We start from the raw sequence: 17,718 nt of genomic DNA on the forward strand, positions 1-17,718 counted from the left end.
GGCCCGGAGCCTCCCTGAGGTCCAGGACGGCAGCCCCGACGTGACCGCCTGCGGGAGGTGCTCCCGTCGAGGGACCCCGCCGGCGCCCCCTCAGCCGGGCAAGGCGGCCCGGCTCGCACGGGCAGCGGAGCCGGCGGGCGGCTGAGCTGACGGGGAGATTCGGCTACGCCCGGCGGGCGCCGAGCCCCCGCGGACGCGCCCCGAGGACTCTCACGTGACCGCTAACCCGGGGAAAGGGAGAAAAACTTTCGGGAGACTCGCGTGAGGCCGGCTGCCCTCCCCGCCAGCCCTGTGGGCTTGCGGCCCACTCCAGAAGCCCCGACCTGCCCCCCAAGTTGGGGTCCCGAGCGGGGAGCCCGGGAAGCTATTCCGGCCAGCGTGTGGCCCAGAGCAGGGGATACACGAGACCACTCAGTAGGCGTGGGGCGGGGAGCGAACCCCACCTCAGCCCCCCGCGCTCCACCCCAGCCGGCGCCGTGCCCCTACCAAAGATGGCGGCCCCGGCAGCTTCCACCGCCTCCGCGGCCGCTTCCTGCGGACCGCCCTGGCTCAATCAGCGGCCGACAACTGTCTAGGGCCGCGGGCGGGCGACGCCGCCAGCCAATGGGGAAGGGCAGCGTGGAGCCGCCCGTCTGGGCTCCGCGGCGCGTGGACCAATAGAGCCCCAGCGTGCGGGATGACGCTCAGGGTTCCCTCCAATAGGGAGCTACGGCGCGCGGCCGGCACCCGGTAGGCAGCGCAGCGCGGCGGGCGCGGTTCAGTCGGGCGGCGGCGGCGGCGGCGGCGGCGGCGGAGGATGTTGGCCACGCACGGGCTGGCGGTGGCGCTGGCTCTGAGCGTGCTGCCGGGCGGGCGGGCGCTGCGGCCCGGCGACTGCGAAGGTGCGGCGGGGCGGGGTCCGCGCGCCGAGGCCGGCCTGGCGGCGGGGCCGAACGCTAACCCAACGCGGAGCGGCGGGGGCGGCGGCCGGCGGGGCCCGGAGGAGGGGCCGCCGCGGCCTGGGAGACGCGGCCCGACGGGGAAAGGCGGGACTGGATCGTGGTGAAAACTTGGCCTGAGACTGAGTCACGCCGGGGCTCCTGTGCGTTCCCCTCACTGGGCAAAGGCGCTCGGGAGCTGCCGGGGCCGGCCGCGGGCACCGCGCCTGGGCGGGGCGCTGCGAGACCACCCACACCTCAGGGCTCCGCGCTGCGATTGGGAATGAGCAGCGTTTTGAGCGTTTTCCTGTTGGGCCTCCAGTGTGCCCCTTTCTGAGGTCACAGTGAGTCCCTCTCAAGGACACGTTCAATCTCGGCTTAAACTTTCTGGAAAGAGCAGGGAGGAGCCGCAAGTGGGTCATTGGGTGATGCGCGATCCCCGCATCCCCTGGGTGGACCAGGGGGCCCCAGCGACGTTCAGTTCTGCCCACCAGTGGGCACTTGAAGAAAACCGGTGATGGAAAAACTTACCTCTCCGTGTCTCCTGTTAAAATTGCTGGCGGAGTTCCTTCTGGTGGGCTGGGGTGCGACTTGGTGATGGCTGAGCATCTCCCCTCCCTCTCTTTTCCAGTTTGTATTTCTTATCTGGGAAGATTTTACCAGGACCTTAAAGACAGAGATGTCACATTCTCACCAGCGTCTATTGAAAAAGAACTTATAAAGTTCTGCCGAGATGCCAGAAGCAAAGAGAATCGGTTGGTGAGTAGCAAATGACCCTGCCCACTTGTCCACCCAGGAGGCCAGCTGGGTGGACTGAGAGTGATTTTTTTTTTTAAATCCTGTTAGTATTGATTACAGCCCCTGCAGTGTGGTGGGCACTGGGAGTATTAGGGGAGAGGGTAGTCATCAGGACAGCAGGCAGTGCAGTGAGATGGATGTCATGAAGCAAATGGTCCAGAAAGATACGGTGGAGAGGGTGGGTGCTGATTCAGACAGAATAGTCAAGGATCTCTAAAGAAGGGTCATCAAGGGGAAGACCATCCTAGCCTAGGGATCGCCCGTGTGAGTGTATCTGGGCCAAAGTGAGCTTGGCGTGTTTGTGGGGAAGAATGGGTGAGGGCTGGGTTGAAGACAAAATGCTAACAGAACAGTGGCTTCTGTAGCTTTCATCTCCCTGGCAGTATCTGGTTTTCCTGTCTCTCTGTTTAAAGGTTTGAATCTGGTGACTTTTAAATTCATCTGGTGGCTGTCAGCTCTAAGACTAAATATGTATTAAGAGCCCTGGGTTTACAGTGACTGGACCTGCCAGTACAGGCAGGGCACAGGGAAATGAGGCCCTGGTAGAGAAAGAAGACGTTTCGTGATACAAGTATTTTTCGGAGAAGACGGCTTTTGAGTGGCACTTCTTGAAGACCATTGTCCTTTCTTGCTGTAGTGTTACTACATTGGGGCCACAGATGATGCAGCCACCAAGATCATCAATGAGGTGTCGAAGCCTTTGGCTCACCACATTCCTGTGGAGAAGATCTGTGAGAAGCTCAAGAAGAAGGACAGCCAGATCTGTGAACTAAAGTATGGTAAGTGTGGCCAGGCCTTTTAAACAAACACCATGGACCGTCTGTGGTCAGGCTTTCAGAGTTTACTTTCTAGCTAGGAGAGGGAGGTGATAGACAACAGCCATCTGAAAAAGATGTATCTAAGCCCATTAGATGGTGCTGGGGATGCAGATCTAGCATCGTGGTGGATGGAGGTCAGAATAACCTCATTGAGCAAGTGACAATTTAGTAAATTCTGAAGGAGGTGGGGATTAACCCAGGGGACCGCTACCAGGAGAGCAAGGAGGTGAAGGAAATAGGTGGGCAGGTAACAGGGCCTTGCAGGTTGGGGAAAATGAGGCTTTTAGTGTGAGTGAACTTAGAAACATTCGTTTTTGAGCAGAGAAGGGATGTGGTCTGACTTGGGTTTAACATGCTTATTCTGGCCATTGAGCGCTGAAGGCATGATAATCACTATTATTTTGTAAAGAACTGTTGTGTCCATACAGGCAAGCCTGAGTTATGAGCACCAGAGCCTCCCTTGCTGAATATGTATTTGGTAGAAAAAATGGCCCAGGCTTTCAGAGTCAGGGCCGAGAATAGTCGGCCTTTCTGTAAAATTTAAAACAGTACCAACATGTTAAGACATGAGGATCAAGGGCCTGTGCTTGCCCACTTGTGTCAAGCCTGGGACATGTACAGTTGGCTCAGGGTCTCTGTGTTTACAAGTGGTCATAGAGAAAGCTCCCCACTAAAGGGCCTGACTAGGGCCTGTGTTTGTTAGTTGGGGCTGGCAGATCTTTCTGCTCTGTCACCAGCCTGGAGCCGTCATTCTGCAGTGACTTCACTTCTACTTTGACTATGTAAGAGGCACTTGGGGGAATGGAAGCCACAGTCTTCCTATAGGGTTCCTCCTGCATGGACCTTGTAGTCACTGCCTTGGCGACACTGCATTGTCTGTGGTGGACATGAGACCAGGCTTCACACTGAGGGGACTCAGGGCCAGGTCCCCTTCTGAGGGGCAGCAGGCACTGATGTACCTTGAGTGAGTCTGGAAGTATCTCTCCCCCTACAACCAGTAGAGCTGCTTGTTTTAAGGGATGGTTTGACAGTGTAGACGGACTCGCCCTGGAACTATTAAGAGCCTGTGCCTACACCTACCCAGCTGGTTACTCTCCCTGCTCTCTCCTCCAGACAAACAGATCGACCTGAGCACAGTGGACCTGAAGAAGCTCCGAGTTAAAGAGCTAAAGAAGATCCTGGATGACTGGGGGGAGTCGTGTAAAGGTTGTGCAGAAAAATCTGACTACATCCGGAAGATTAATGAACTGATGCCTAAATATGCCCCCAAGGCAGCCAGTTCACGGACTGATTTGTAGTCTGCCTGATCCCTGCTGCAGCTGAGGGGGGAAAAAAAAACAACAGTTCATCTGTATCTTCCCCAAATGGCCTTTTGTAATTTATTTTTTAGGTGGGCTCCTGACAATGTCAGGTGTGAACCTGGAGCTTTCCTGATGATGCTGGCTCTACAGCGCCCCCATAGGGGGTTCACTTTATTCTGTTGCTGGTTTACTCTAGGACTTTGAAGTGTGTCTGGGATTTTTTTATTAAAGGAAGAAAATTTCTAGCTGTTCTTTGAGAATTAAAGTGAATACTGAAGTAGGGTTTTATCCCTAATGAAGATTTTTCCAGTTTTCAAAGAGTTTTCAGGCATTCACATCTGTCCCTCAACTACCAGTGCTGGAAATAACACTACCTGATGGGCTGAGGCTTGTACAGGATGTCCCAGAGCTGCTGGGAGGCATGGGGGATTGAGTCTGATACATGTGGAAGAGACTTATGTTGGGGCTCAGTAATAGCAGGACTGAGGGTATATTTGGTATGGTTGTCTGCCATGATGTCTTCAATAATTGCATGTTAAAACTGTCACATTTCTAAAGATGCTTTTGGCCTGGTTGCCTCCACTGATCACTGTCCTGTTCTGGCCCTCAACCTGTGATCTGCGTTTGTAGCCTCTGCTACCTCATTGGGTTTTTGCAATACTGGTAGGAGTCTGTTTGCCAAAGAAGAAGTAAACGGCTGCCTTTTGCCTTTCTTTACCCAAGATAAGCATGATACTTGAGGTCCGGAAGGGTTGTCCTCAGAGTCTGCTTTTTTTTTTTTTTTTTTAATATTTATTTATGCATACAAGAACTGAGGTACAGGCCAGCGGTGCGGAGGGAGAGGATTCACCAGAGACAGAGTGGGGAACAGAACAGGCAGATCTACTGTGAAATACACTGCTGAGGGGAGCAGCGGGAGAGCCAGGAGAGGTCTGCTGTGCCATGTGGGTAGCTCCCTGGCCAGGGATCGAACTTATGCTGCAGAGGCTGCAATAGCTTCACGGTGCTGTGCTCGACCTCTTGTGGGACCAGGGAGGCCCCCCCAGAGTCCACTTTTTTAGCTTTTCTCTCTGAGGTTAATATTTGGGAAACCCAATTGCTGGCTTGAGCTGTGGCCTGATCTGAGCCTCTGGTGCGCAAAGACCTCCTGAAGGGACATGCTAAGATGCAGTGCTTTCTAAGAAATTTGTCAGATCTCAGGTCACATCATTTATGCACATCATTGTATTTGCCTGTCAGCCCACTAGTGACTGGCAGTAGCTAATCAAAATCCTAACATTTGTGTAGTACCATTTGTAAGAAGAAAGCAAGAATGTTGAGCCACAAACAAGACTTTCTGTTTGGAGAATTAGATGGGCCACTAAAACCTGATAAGCAGTGTCTTGAGCGTCTGAAAGATGTTTGGAAAATCCATGGATGGAGCTAGAATTTTTTTCCGGCCAAGACCTTCCCTCTTAGCTGTCTTTGCTGCTTTCTCCTTGTGGGAGGAAGGGCTGGGTGTGTTCTTTGCCCTCCACAGTTTCTGTGGCTGAAGTTGGATCTGGTTCTGCAGTGGTTCGAGCAACCCTCCCTAGTGAATGGAGCCACCCTAAGGAACTTGGGCACCTGGGCAGGAACTCCCATCACTGTCTTGGGAGAAGCAGGCCTGCCCGTGGAGGTGGACAAGAGGGCACTGGTCAGCAGGAGGTAAGTGCTGGAAGCTGTGTGAACTGGTTTAGCCTGTTGGCCCTTTGCTCTGTGACCCCGCCTTTAGAGCCCGCTAACTGGACGCCCATGACCTATTTAGACCCCGTTCCTGAGCCCAGGCAAGTCTTGCCTGCATGCATGGCTATGGTCCTCATGGCCTTTCCAGGGACTGCAGCAAGTGAACCTAAAAGCAGAGAATGCTGGAGATGTGGGCCGAGAGACTTGGATGGGGTCTTAAATGCTTGGGGTTGACAATCCTGGGCTCCGGTCAGGAGACCCTGTAGCTGATGATAGGGGATCAGCCTAAACCTAGCCCTAGAATTGGGGGGATTCACCACAAAAAGACGCCTCTGTATCAAGGCCCGGAGCCCTAGCACCCACGGAAGCTGCCGCTCCGACAAGACCAAGCAATTCCAGCGCTAAGGGCCATCCCGGCTCTCGCGAGGGTTCCGATCTCGAGTCTCGGCCACAGTGGCCGCATGGTGACGCCAGAGCTCGCTGCTCCGCCGCGCTCGAGGTCACGTGGCCGAGGAAGACGCGGCCCGATGACGTACACCCGGCGCGGCTCTCGCCCCGCCTGCCAGGGGTCACGTGGCCCGACCGGCGCAGCCTGATAACGCGACGCCCAGCCCCTGGGCGCCTCTCCCGCCCCGCCCCGCCGCCACCGCCGCGCCGAGTCCTTTTGTCCAAGATGGCGGCGCCGGGGGCGCTGCCTCCTCGGCCGCCGCCGCCGCCGCTGTGAGGGGCCTGCGGGCCGCCCGCCCGCCCGCTGCGCCGCCGCCATGAAGAGGCAGAGCGAGCGAGACTCCAGCCCGAGCGGGCGCGGCTCGTCATCGTCCGCCAAGCGGCCGCGGGAGCGCGAACGGGAGGCGGAGGCGGGCGGGCGGCGGGCGGCGCACAAGGCCTCGGGCGGCGCCAAGCACCCCGCTCCAACGCGGGCCCGCGACAAACCCCGCGGTAGCGGGGGCGGCGGGAGTGGGCATCGCGACGGACGCGGCGCCGGGGACGCGAATCACCGTGTAAGCAGCGGCCGCTCATCGGGCTCCGGCGCCGGCGGCGGGGGACGCGGCGGGAAGGCCTCGGGGGACCCGGGCGCCTCAGGTGCGTCGCCCCGCGCGTCCCCGCTGCCACCACCCCCGCCGCCTCCCGGGGCTGAATCTGCGGGTCCCGGCTCGTCTGCGGCCGCGCCCGAGTACAAGACGCTGCTCATCAGCAGCCTGAGCCCGGCGCTGCCCGCCGAGCACCTCGAGGACCGTCTCTTCCACCAGTTCAAGCGCTTTGGCGAGATCAGCTTGCGCCTGTCGCACACGCCTGAGCTGGGCCGCGTGGCCTACGTGAACTTCCGGCACCCGCAGGACGCGCGCGAGGCCCGCCAGCACGCCCTGGCCCGCCAGCTGCTGCTCTACGACCGCCCGCTCAAGGTGGAGCCGGTGTACCTGCGCGGCGGCGGCGGCGGCGGCGGGAGCAGCCGGCGCAGCAGCAGCAGCAGCGCCGCGGCCTCCACCCCGCCCCCGGGGCCGCCCGCGCCCGCCGACCCTCTGGGCTACTTGCCTCTGCACGGCGGCTACCAGTACAAACAGCGCTCGCTGTCCCCGGTGGCCGCCCCGCCGTTGCGGGAGCCCCGGGCCCGCCACGCCGCGGCAGCCTTCGCCCTGGATGCTGCAGCTGCCGCGGCGGTAGGTCTGTCCCGGGAGCGGGCCCTGGACTACTACGGACTGTACGACGATCGCGGGCGCCCCTACGGCTACCCGGCGGTTTGTGAGGAGGACCTGATGCCTGAGGACGACCAGCGGGCCACGCGCAACCTCTTCATCGGGAACCTGGACCACAGCGTGTCTGAGGTGGAGCTGCGACGGGCTTTCGAGAAATACGGCATCATTGAGGAGGTGGTGATCAAAAGGCCCGCCCGTGGCCAGGGTGGTGCCTACGCCTTTCTCAAGTTCCAGAACCTGGACATGGCTCACAGGGCTAAGGTGGCCATGTCGGGCCGGGTGATTGGCCGCAACCCCATTAAGATTGGCTACGGCAAGGCCAACCCCACCACTCGCCTCTGGGTGGGTGGCCTGGGACCTAACACCTCGCTGGCGGCTCTAGCCCGGGAGTTTGACCGCTTTGGGAGCATTCGGACCATTGATCACATCAAAGGAGATAGCTTTGCCTACATCCAGTACGAGAGCTTGGACGCAGCCCAGGCTGCCTGTGCTAAGATGCGGGGCTTTCCTTTAGGAGGTCCAGACCGCAGGCTGCGGGTGGATTTTGCCAAAGCGGAGGAGACAAGGTATCCACAGCAGTACCAGCCCTCCCCTCTCCCTGTGCACTATGAGCTGCTCCCGGATGGATATACCCGGCACCGGAACTTGGATGCTGACCTGCGAGTCCGGGACAGGACCCCTCCGCATCTCTTGTACTCCGACCGGGACCGGACCTTTTTGGAAGGGGACTGGACCAGCCCCAGTAAAAGTTCTGACCGCAGAAACAGTCTGGAGGGCTACAGTCGCTCCATGCGCAGCCGGAGTGGTGAGCGCTGGGGCGATGGGGACCGGGGCCTGCCCAAGCCCTGGGAGGAGAGGCGGAAGCGGAGGAGCCTCTCCAGTGACCGTGGGAGGACCACCCACTCTCCTTACGAGGAACGGAGCAGGACCAAGGGTGGTGGGCAGCAGGCCGACCGGGGCTCGGACCGCACCCCCGAGCGCAGCCGCAAGGAAAACCACTCCAGCGAGGGGACCAAGGAGTCGAGCAGCAACTCCCTCAGCAACAGCAGACATGGGGCTGAGGAGCGGAGCCACCACCACCACCACGAGGCTCCGGATTCTTCGCACGGGAAGAAGACGCGGGAGAGCGAGCGCAATCATCGGACCACTGAGGCCGAGCCCAAGCCTCTGGAAGAGCCAAAACATGAGACCAAAAAGCTCAAGAATCTTTCAGAATATGCCCAGACACTGCAGCTGGGTTGGAATGGGCTTCTGGTGTTGAAAAACAGCTGCTTCCCGACATCTATGCACATCCTAGAGGGAGACCAGGGTGTTATCAGCGGCCTCCTCAAAGACCACACTTCCGGGAGTAAACTGACCCAGCTGAAGATCGCGCAGCGCCTCCGGCTGGACCAGCCCAAGCTGGACGAGGTCACTCGACGCATCAAGCAGGGGAGCCCCAATGGCTATGCGGTGCTCCTTGCCACCCAGGCCGCCCCCAGTGGCCCCGGCACTGAGGGGATGCCCGCGGTGGAGCCAGGCCTACAAAGGCGGCTTCTCAGGAACCTGGTCTCCTACTTAAAACAGAAGCAGGCAGCGGGGGTGATCAGCCTGCCGGTGGGAGGGTCCAAGGGCAGAGACAGCACGGGCATGCTCTATGCCTTCCCGCCCTGCGACTTTTCACAGCAGTACCTCCAGTCAGCACTGAGGACACTGGGCAAGCTAGAAGAAGAACACATGGTGATAGTCATAGTGCGGGACACCGCCTAGCCCAGAGCCTGTCTGCTCCAGCTCCATATTTGTGTCACAAAAGCAGTTATTTTAAAGTCCGCTCCCCTCCTCTCCCTTGGTTCGAATTCTCTGCTGGGTTATTTTGGTTCCTTGGGTGGACGACCAAAGTCCTGTCCGCCACCAAAACTGAGTTCTTAGGTTTTGGGGTTTTTTTTTACAGCGATGAGAAGGGACTCTTGTCATGTTGATTTCTAGTGTACGAGATACTGTCTGCTGTGTTCTGTATTTTTTTATTTTTTGACTAACTGTATGGAAAGTTGTCAGTAAAGCCTTTGTCAGAGGATGGATTTTTAATCCTGTTCAGAGTCTTGGCTTAATCAAGTTTTTTTCCTCAAAGAATAGAAGACCTGGCTGCATGCGGTAAATGCCGGGGGTTCTTCCAGCACCGCCGGATCGCAAACGTCCTTGCTGCGTTCGTGGCTCTCAGCCCCTCAGCTCTTTGGGCTGAGCCGGGACCGTGATCACAGTAGTTTCTAATCTTAACTGAGAGCAGGTGGGCTTCGGTTTGTGCTCTGGACCCTGGGATGCCAGCCTGAGCAGAGCCCGTGCGAAAGGAGGTGGTGAGCTTCAGGTCTGTGGCCTGCAGCTACGGCTGTGTGGGGCTCTGTTTTCCTGCCCGGAACAATGCGCGTGTCCGTCAGTTTGAGCTGTTGCTATTGGGCAAAGCGCCCAGGTGGGGAAGCCCGTGGTGGTGGGGTGCGGCCCCGTAGGCCTGGGGAGAAGAGGTGCGGTGTTGGGGTATTGGTGTCGGGCCGCCGCCCTTGTCCTGACTCCTTGGGCCGCTGGAAGCCAAGCGCTAGCATGGAGGGAGGGAGCGCCTGTCCTTGGTCATTCTTGAACGTTTCCTGGTGTGTGTGAATTCTGGCTCATCCTTTGTTCAGGGCTGATGTGTCCGCGGGGCAGGCCTGTTGTGCCCAGTCACACCAAGAGCTTTGTGCAGACACTGACTCCCTGGATGAAGAACCTAAGACGCGGGACTCTTGTGATGCAGGTTAGGAAGATGCCTTTGTTAACTGACGTGGTTCCCAGGTGAGCTTGTGCGCCTGGGCCTCTTGCCTGATAGTCCGTGCGTCAGCACCGGGAAACAGGTGCTTCTGTGAGGAAATGAGGTCCCGGCCGCTGAGGGTTGGGCAGTGCTCGCGCTAAAGCCATTCGGGCTAAGCTCGGGAGGCATCCTTGCGCCGGGAGGGAAAGGTGGCTTCAAAGAGCCTTTCTTGCTAAATGTTGTCTTCACTTGGCTCTCGTCAGGCAGTCGGCACGGCCGGCTCCGGCAGTGGAAGCCAGCAGTGTCAGGGACCAGGGCAGAGAGAAATTGTCACCGCAGAACACAGCCCAAATACCATTCTTCAGGATGTGTGGGGATTTGGATGTTCCAAAAGGATCGTTGTCAGGGCTGAGGAGAACAGCTCGAGTGAAAGCTTTCAAATGACCTGTCCAGAACCTCAGGGTCTACTGGCCATGCCAGGACTGGTCTGCTACCGTCGCAAAGCAGCCAGACTGACCACTGAGGTGTCTGCAGAGACCGAGCTGCAGGCTGGGGCTCGGCGTGGGCTGTATGGAGAGTACGTGCCCCTCCCACAATGTGAGGAGCATTTTTTTTTTTTTTTAAATGATACCTTGTTGAGATTTAAGACAAGGGCAGTGTCTGGGCAAGTGCTGCTCTGGGGGCTTCAGCTGGTGCCCATGAGAGAATAAGCACGTTTTCCTAACAGAAAACATGAACCCAAGGAAGCGTTAAATGTGTTTGCCTGTTTGTACTTGAGCTTTGGCCACAGCTGCCATGTAACTGGGGCAGGGAGCGGGGATGGGGGGTGTCGAAGGCTTGCAAGGCCCTGGGTACCCCTAGAGCAGGAGTGGCCGCCTCTCACTTGGAGCAAATGAGATGGGGTGGCGTGAAGGCACATTGCAGATCTCCCCAAGTGCCCGGGTCACAGGCCAGATCTGCCTTGTGTCAAGTCTAAAGCTTCCCAGAGAGGATGCGCGCGACCCAGGATACACCTGCTAGCTTCCCGCGAGCCCCGTAGAATGCCCGATGGGAGAAAGTACTTCACTTGTTCCCAGTCCACCCCAGGGGCATGTCCTCTCTGGCCCCAAAAAAGAATTGCAGTTTTGGTGAAGAACCACAACCCTCTGTGTGACCTTCCTCCTCCTCCTCAGACCCTCTTAACCACTTCCTTCCCTGGGCTGTTGAGACATCACCAGTCCCGTGACCTTATCCAAAAAGGTCGCGGCCAGCACTAGTGTGTGTAGGTCAAGGTCCTGGCTGATTTATGAGACTGTCCCAGAGAGTGAGTGATTTAGGGGCTCACGTCCTGTCTGAGGTGTTGCTTAAGAGCAGAGATCAAATGAAGGCAGGCTGCCTGGCGGCTGGTCTGCTGCTATCCTGTGTGTTTCCTCAGCTCTTCAGCCCTGGTAGAATAAGCAAGAAGGTTGATAGTTCTTTAGCCTCTCAGGGTACTTTCCTAAGGGTGTGTTGTCAAGTCAACCAGAATTCTGCTTTCCGACTGGAGACCTCGGCTCCACTTGAGAGACCAGCGGGCATTCCCAAGAGCTCTGGGCAGAGTTCAGGGAGACAGTGGCTCAGTTGAGTTAGTAATAACTAGACTTCGAGTCTCTACTGCTATTTTTTAACCTGTTTTCTCTTAACGCATTCAGCACCAGCAGTCAGGCTGCTTCACTGGTTAGGTACTAGCAGCCCGTTTGAGCCGAGGCATGAAGCACCGTAAGCGCTGAGACCTCTGCTCTGTAGAGGACCGCGAGGTACCCGTGTGACACCGGCCCACGTCAGTGTGTGATAAATTGCGTGGTGCTCCGAAGCCCAGCAGGGCTTTGCCAGCCCCTGGTGAGTTTTAGCTGTTTCGTCTTGCTCGTTTACCCCACGACCAAATTCATCCCCTCTTCTCTTGGCAAAGGCAGAGCATTCTCTTTAGCTACAGAACACCTATACGATAAAAACCAAGAAGCCGTTAATTGGGCAAAATCAAAAGAAGGAAGAAACATGGGTCTTCTATTTATTTGGGGAAGGAAACGCAGTGAGGCAGGAAGGGGAGTGAAGAGAGCGAGCACCTGGCACTTACCCGGTGGTGGCAGCTTAACCACAGGTCAGTTTCAGAAACCCGTGGGGTACGTGCAGAGCCAGCCCGACCAAGGCTGAGCTGCCCCTCAACTGCCCCGGCTGAGGAGCCGCTCGAGTCTCCGGCGAGCTGTCCCTTGGGGAGAGTAAGGACAGTCACCGACCTCAAGGGAGGCTGGATAATTTCAGTCCTTCGCTCTCCCTACGTTATTCCTCCAAAGCAGCCCCAGCCCTCTAACTCCGCCTCTACCAAATCTGGACTCTGGAGCTGCCTTCTTGATTCAGAACCCAGAAAAAGAAATACGTCCACAGCAGACAGCGCCCTGAACTCACCCCTCCGCCCCTTGCGTGACGGCACTTATGGGCAGATGCTCCCTTTGAGAGCGACAGCCAGGAAGACACTCTGCCCTTCCTCCCGGAGAGCTGCGTCTGGGCAGAACAGGGTCTGTCCAGGCCGCCTCTCCCGGCAGGAGTCCTCTTGCCTAGCTAGACCTGCAAGGGGGGACAGACCCCACTTTGGTAGGAAGAGAACAGGGAAAGGCCATAAACAAAGACAGACTTGTAGTTTATTTTGTATTTTTTTTTTAAATAAATACACTTTACATTAAAGAAAAAGGCCTTTGATTTGTAATTTCCATATTGGGGCGAAAGGGAAGAAAAAAAGATCTTTGAAAAACTAAATCACAAAGAAAAACAGAGGGTGTGAACTTATATCCCAAGTTCCCTCAACGCCACAAAACCAATATCCAAAGACCTTGCTCTGCCCCCAAACCATGCAGGAGGGTGACTGTCGGTACCGACTCAGCCAACAAGCAGCGCCTTCCCACCTCTGGCACGAAGGAAAACTAACCTGACTGCTTATGAGGCAACAAAACAGGTTAAAAAATCATATATTATATTTATAATAAAATATTCTTAATCCTTATCAATTTAAGAAACCACGATTTTCCTTTTCATTTAAATATGTGTGTAAAAATGCCTCTATATTGTTCTTTAGACATCATTTCCTTTCACAGAAAATGAAGTGCAGGGACGGGACACCTGGTGGATATAAGTTCATACCCTCAGTTATAAATGCCTGTTGTTTTTTTTTTTTCCTTTTTAAGTTTTATAAAAAACTATTTCTTGTTCTTTAAGTAAAGAACATTATACAAAGAAAATATATTGTGAAATAACCCCAGAGACCTTTTTTTTCCCTTGAGGAAAGATACGTCCATCTCAGAAGGGGGGAGCAGAATAGGGCCTAACCCCTGTAGTCTTTTTTGTGTTTGTTATTGTTTTTGGAAGGACTCTCAGATTCCAATGAGACTATAAGTCATAATCCTCTGAATGCAGGGCATGCAGTTCCTTAAAAGACAGACAGCCCTGGGGAAAAGGGAAGGGAAGGTGTTCTGAATTCTTTTGACTCAGTTTCTCGCCTGCCAAGAATCTCTTCCGTGTGGTGATGGCTCCTCACTCATTCAGAGATAAGATAATGTCATCTTCCAAATCAGAGTTGTCAGAGCTGTCAGCTGAAAGGTAAGAAAAGGGAGAAACTAGATTATGCACTAGGCTTAGGACGCTTTCAGGTAGGAAGTACCTGCATACACATGCATTTCTACCTGAACAAGGCTAATTGCCAGCTTCCAGAAAGAAAACACATCAATTAACTCCTTGGAGCTGGCTCTGGAGAATACTTGTTGTTGCCAAAGAGGTGACCCTTGGGATCTCTTACTCTCTTACCTTTCAAAGGGCCTGGATGTGGTACCCTCTGCTTCCAAGAGATTCTTCCAGCCTGGGAGGCCCAAAAAGGACCAGTCAAGCCCCTTTTGTAACTCTCACCCATGCATGTCCAGTGACAGCTAAAGGGACCCATGAATGAGCCCTTGTGGCTCATGGCCTCTGGAGTCCTTCAGGGATGAGCACAGGCCTGCCTGACCCCACAGACCACTAGAAAGACAGGGAGGGCCCAGCGATAATAAGTTTTTTCTTAAATTCTTTGTCCACTCTCATAAGCAGAGACTAGTTAACATAGGATTCATTCCTATTCCTATGCAATTTCTGAACGTAATATACAGGGAGCAAATTCCAAAAAATGTACAGGCCAGCCTACAGCAATGCCAAAGGAGTGCCTAGGAATTCTAGGCTGGAGGCAAGGAGCAGCCATGTCGTGGAAGGCAAGACCATCTCTGGCACACAAGGAGCCCTCTGCTGGGCCATGTGCCTTCTCAGGCAGTAAACAGACCACACTAATACTTCTGACAGGATCCATTAAGGAGTAAAACCAGGTGGTAGCAAAAAGAACCCTCAGGAGGAGGCTCTGGATGACCAAAATCAGAAATACAGCACCTTGCTCATGAGGACTCTAGTTTACCGAGTGAAGAGAAGGGAAAGGTCTTCATGCCCGTTGTGATTACAACACAGCAAACAATTTGAACAAGGTCCCCAGGAAGTAAACATAAGAACCTCAGCTGGAGCCCCACAAATGCCCCTAAGTTACAGGGTTCCCATGTGGAGAGAGCCAGCCAGTGGGTCCAGAGAAATCCCTTACCTGCCTTTCCCAGATAGCCAAGACACCAACTCTGGGGAAAGCAGAGGAAGACCAACGCATGTTCTCAGGTTCTGTCTTCCTTTAGTCACTATGATCTTTAGGAAGAAAATGGAAGTAAAACCAAGGAAAAACATGGCCGTGATACATACAACAAAGTCCTGAAAGCGAAAGAGATGGCTGGAAAAAACGGTTCCTGGGTCTAAAAGGGCACAAACATGGCCTTTCAACTTAGGAATGGAGAACAGGATGGAGAGGTCAAAGAATGAATACCCAACAGCTGAATCAAACTAAGCTTCACCAGCTTTCTTGCTTCAAGAGATCAAAAAGGCAGTTCCAGCAGGAAAGGGTAAGGTCTCCAACCAGAGCCAAGCAGAGCATGTGTCCTGGGCCCAGGGCAGACCTCTAAACACTTCCTTTATCATGCAGTCAAGAAGCCAACAATGCCAAACCATCAGCTGTGCAGCTGCTAAGACCTGAAAGTCTGCAGGCAGCTGAGGGCTGTAAATGCAACTGGTGTGAGCATCAGCACAGTGTATCTGGGCACTTAGGTGGCAAACTCCCCCTCTACCTTCCCGAGCTGCTTCTCACTCTCCAAGTGTTGAAGAGACCCAATCTGAACCCCGGGCAGGTCCACCCCTTCTGAAAAACCCTTTAGCATTGGCAGTCTGAATTTAATCAATCCCTGCAGTGTCTATTAAGCCTGTTTCTCTACAACAAGCAGGATTTATGTGGGGACAGAACTGAGTGAAACCTATCACAAGAGTCAAGGTTTTTCTCTTCGAGGGCTGGGGTTCTGCATCTGCAATCAGTCACTGAGTCTGTGGGATCCCAGGCCTGGACAAAGTTATGTGGAGGCACACGGGGTGTGGTTTTCTACAGTCTCAATGACTTCCATCATATCCTAAAAGGGCTTCAAAGGTAACCCTCTAATGGATTACTGTGAGACAAAAATGTCAGCAAACCAAGGGCACAGCGTGCTCTCCCTGTTGTTTCAAGCTGCTGTTGGCGGGCGGGGCGGGGGGGTGTCTCTAAAATATAGAAAGCAACGGCGCGCACACTGCCGGTGCCACCTCCACACTGCACCTCAGTTCTAGAGCTCAAGCTGTCATCTTGTGACATTTTCACATCAGACGTTCCCACCAAGTTAAAGTAACATTCTCATTCATAGTTTTCCAGGTTACCTCTTGGACTTAAAAAAAAGGTGTTTCCTAAACTGAAGATTTAAAGGCTTAAATGAAGCAGTCATTTTACAGGCCAAATACAAGGTTAGTGGCTTTATACACAAATTAAACATCAAAGTGAAACTCTCTCCCGTGTTGGACCATGGCTTGCTGTCTCCCTGGCCTACCTAAGTGAATAACACTTCCACCCCACATCTTACTATTCATAGATGACACAAAAAAAGTTCAATGAAACTTGTCCTTTTATTCACATCAATACTGTCAGGCATCTCTTGCCCCTCAGTCCCCCTTACCTGGCTTTTTTGACCATGGCTAGAAACAAGCTAAGTCCTCCTCCGATGAATCACCTCAACCTCCAAGAATGGGAAAATGGAAGCTGATAAACAGTAGATGGGCAAACACAAGGCACTCCCCCTCCCAGTCTCCAGAGACCTTCCTCAACACACAACTTTGACAAGCGGACTTATATAAGAAAGTCTTCCCCAAGCCAAAGGCCTTCAACCCTGTGGGTTAGAAACACATATAAGATTGATCCCAAAGAAAATAGATTCAGGTCACTGCAGAATAGGAGAATCTTTTATAGATGTTTAAATATACATGCCACCCACCTTACACACACAACAGGCATACACACACACACACACACTCTAACACCAAACATCAGCGATTATAAAAAATAAGCATATATTATGAAGAAACACAGCATTTGTTGGGTCGAGGTCAGCACAGAATTATCTTCTGTGATGACATGTTCTGCATCTGCGCTGTTCAATATGGTAGCCACATTACTACTTAAAATAGGGAAAGTAAAATGTGGGCATGAAAATATGGGACTGAAATGTGTTTCTCATGACATATAATATGGACCTGAATTTTTAACTTAATTAAGTTTAATTGCCACATGTGGTTCGCGGCTACCATATTAGACAGAATACCTACCGTGACTGTGAGAATGCTGGTCAGGTTAGCTACATGAAAAATGGCTGGATATCACAGGGATTACTACTCCCCATTCAGGCAGGGCAGCACTAGGAAGAACCAGGACCACAGCAAGCATGAGTCTGTCAACAGTGACACCCATCACAGTGACATACATCACAGCGATACTGTCAAATAGGTCCTGGAAACATGCAGAAAATAGCTGAAGAGCTAGCCGACTCAGAACTACTCACTGGTTTATGAGGATTCATTAGCAAAGTTAGGGGACAACTTGACTTCAGAAAGCTATCCTAATGCAAAATTACTAGAAAAAACTGGAGTTTGTTTTTCATAACTTGGAGTAAGAAAGGAAAAAAGGAACAAAACAGCAGCCAAAGAGAAACCTTTGCCCCCTGTTCTTAAGAGGGATTAGGAAAAGCAGACAGCAGGAAAGGGCTCCTCCACAAGAGGACTTTATTTCTTTATCACTTTAGAAAGGAGCAGGTACAGCACCCCAGAGCAGCTGCCCCTCAGAGAGAACTACACTTTAACCTTCCAGTCTAAGGTCGATACTCGAAAGCAGAGGTTGACAAACTACCGTCCATGGGCCAAACCAAGCCCACCACCTATTTCTGTAAATAACTTTTTATTAGAACACAGCCAATCATTAATTTACAACCTATTTTCTGGCTTCTTTCACACTACAACAGCCAAGCTGAACAGCTGCAACAGACACCACACTGCCCATAAAATGTAAATTATTTACTGTGTGGCCTTTACAGAAAAAGTTTGCCAACCTCTGTTTTAAAGATGGTAACAGCCATTCGGTTTACAGAGTCTGATGGGAGAGCAGAGAATAAGAGATATGAAGTAGCTTGTCTTCAAGGGGCCAGAGTGGTGAATCTATAGTTATAGGACACAGAGCCCTGGTGTGGTTTGCCCTCTGGGCTGGGCTGGCACAGCAAAGGGGCCTTTCCCTGATGCCAAGGCTCAGCCTCATGGTCAGCCCTAGAC

General features: G+C 53.8%; 3 protein-coding genes across 9 annotated transcripts in view; 2 read left to right on the top strand and 1 right to left on the bottom strand.

Annotated features, from left to right (window-relative positions):
• Positions 1-758: 758 nt before the first annotated feature.
• On the top strand, positions 759-4,534 carry MANF (mesencephalic astrocyte derived neurotrophic factor). The gene is made up of 4 exons (XM_037529843.2): positions 759-881; positions 1,549-1,676; positions 2,353-2,494; positions 3,647-4,534. Exons 1-4 carry the CDS (start codon positions 797-799, stop codon positions 3,829-3,831), a joined length of 540 nt encoding a protein of 179 aa, XP_037385740.1. The 5' UTR covers positions 759-796; the 3' UTR covers positions 3,832-4,534.
• A 1,768-nt stretch (positions 4,535-6,302) lies between these two features.
• RBM15B (RNA binding motif protein 15B) lies at positions 6,303-9,296 on the top strand. The gene has a single exon (XM_037529889.2). It carries the CDS (start codon positions 6,303-6,305, stop codon positions 8,979-8,981), a length of 2,679 nt encoding a protein of 892 aa, XP_037385786.1. The 3' UTR covers positions 8,982-9,296.
• Positions 9,297-12,627: 3,331 nt separating this feature from the next.
• DCAF1 (DDB1 and CUL4 associated factor 1) overlaps positions 12,628-17,718 on the bottom strand; it is a 68,818-nt gene continuing 63,727 nt past the window's right edge. For all 7 annotated transcript variants that reach the window (XM_037529871.2, XM_037529853.2, XM_037529880.2 and 4 more), the window contains one exon: positions 12,628-13,586. In XM_037529871.2, the coding sequence (XP_037385768.1) occupies positions 13,528-13,586 (59 nt within the window). In that variant the 3' untranslated portion in view covers positions 12,628-13,527. The remainder of the gene's footprint in view (positions 13,587-17,718) is intronic.

This window comes from Talpa occidentalis, unplaced genomic scaffold (genome assembly GCF_014898055.3).
Source record: "Talpa occidentalis isolate TD23 unplaced genomic scaffold, MPIMG_talOcc4v2.1 talOcc4.10, whole genome shotgun sequence".
Taxonomy (NCBI): domain Eukaryota; kingdom Metazoa; phylum Chordata; class Mammalia; order Eulipotyphla; family Talpidae; genus Talpa; species Talpa occidentalis.

Excerpts from the sequence above, each read along its gene's own strand:
- MANF (XM_037529843.2), top strand. The coding sequence starts at position 797 with ATGTTGGCCACGCACGGGCTGGCGGTGGCGCTGGCTCTGAGCGTGCTG. Across the intron at positions 882-1,548 it reads GCGGCCCGGCGACTGCGAAG|TTTGTATTTCTTATCTGGGA; the intron begins GTGCGGCGGGGC and ends TCTCTTTTCCAG. Across the intron at positions 2,495-3,646 it reads GATCTGTGAACTAAAGTATG|ACAAACAGATCGACCTGAGC; the intron begins GTAAGTGTGGCC and ends TCTCTCCTCCAG.
- RBM15B (XM_037529889.2), top strand. The coding sequence starts at position 6,303 with ATGAAGAGGCAGAGCGAGCGAGACTCCAGCCCGAGCGGGCGCGGCTCG.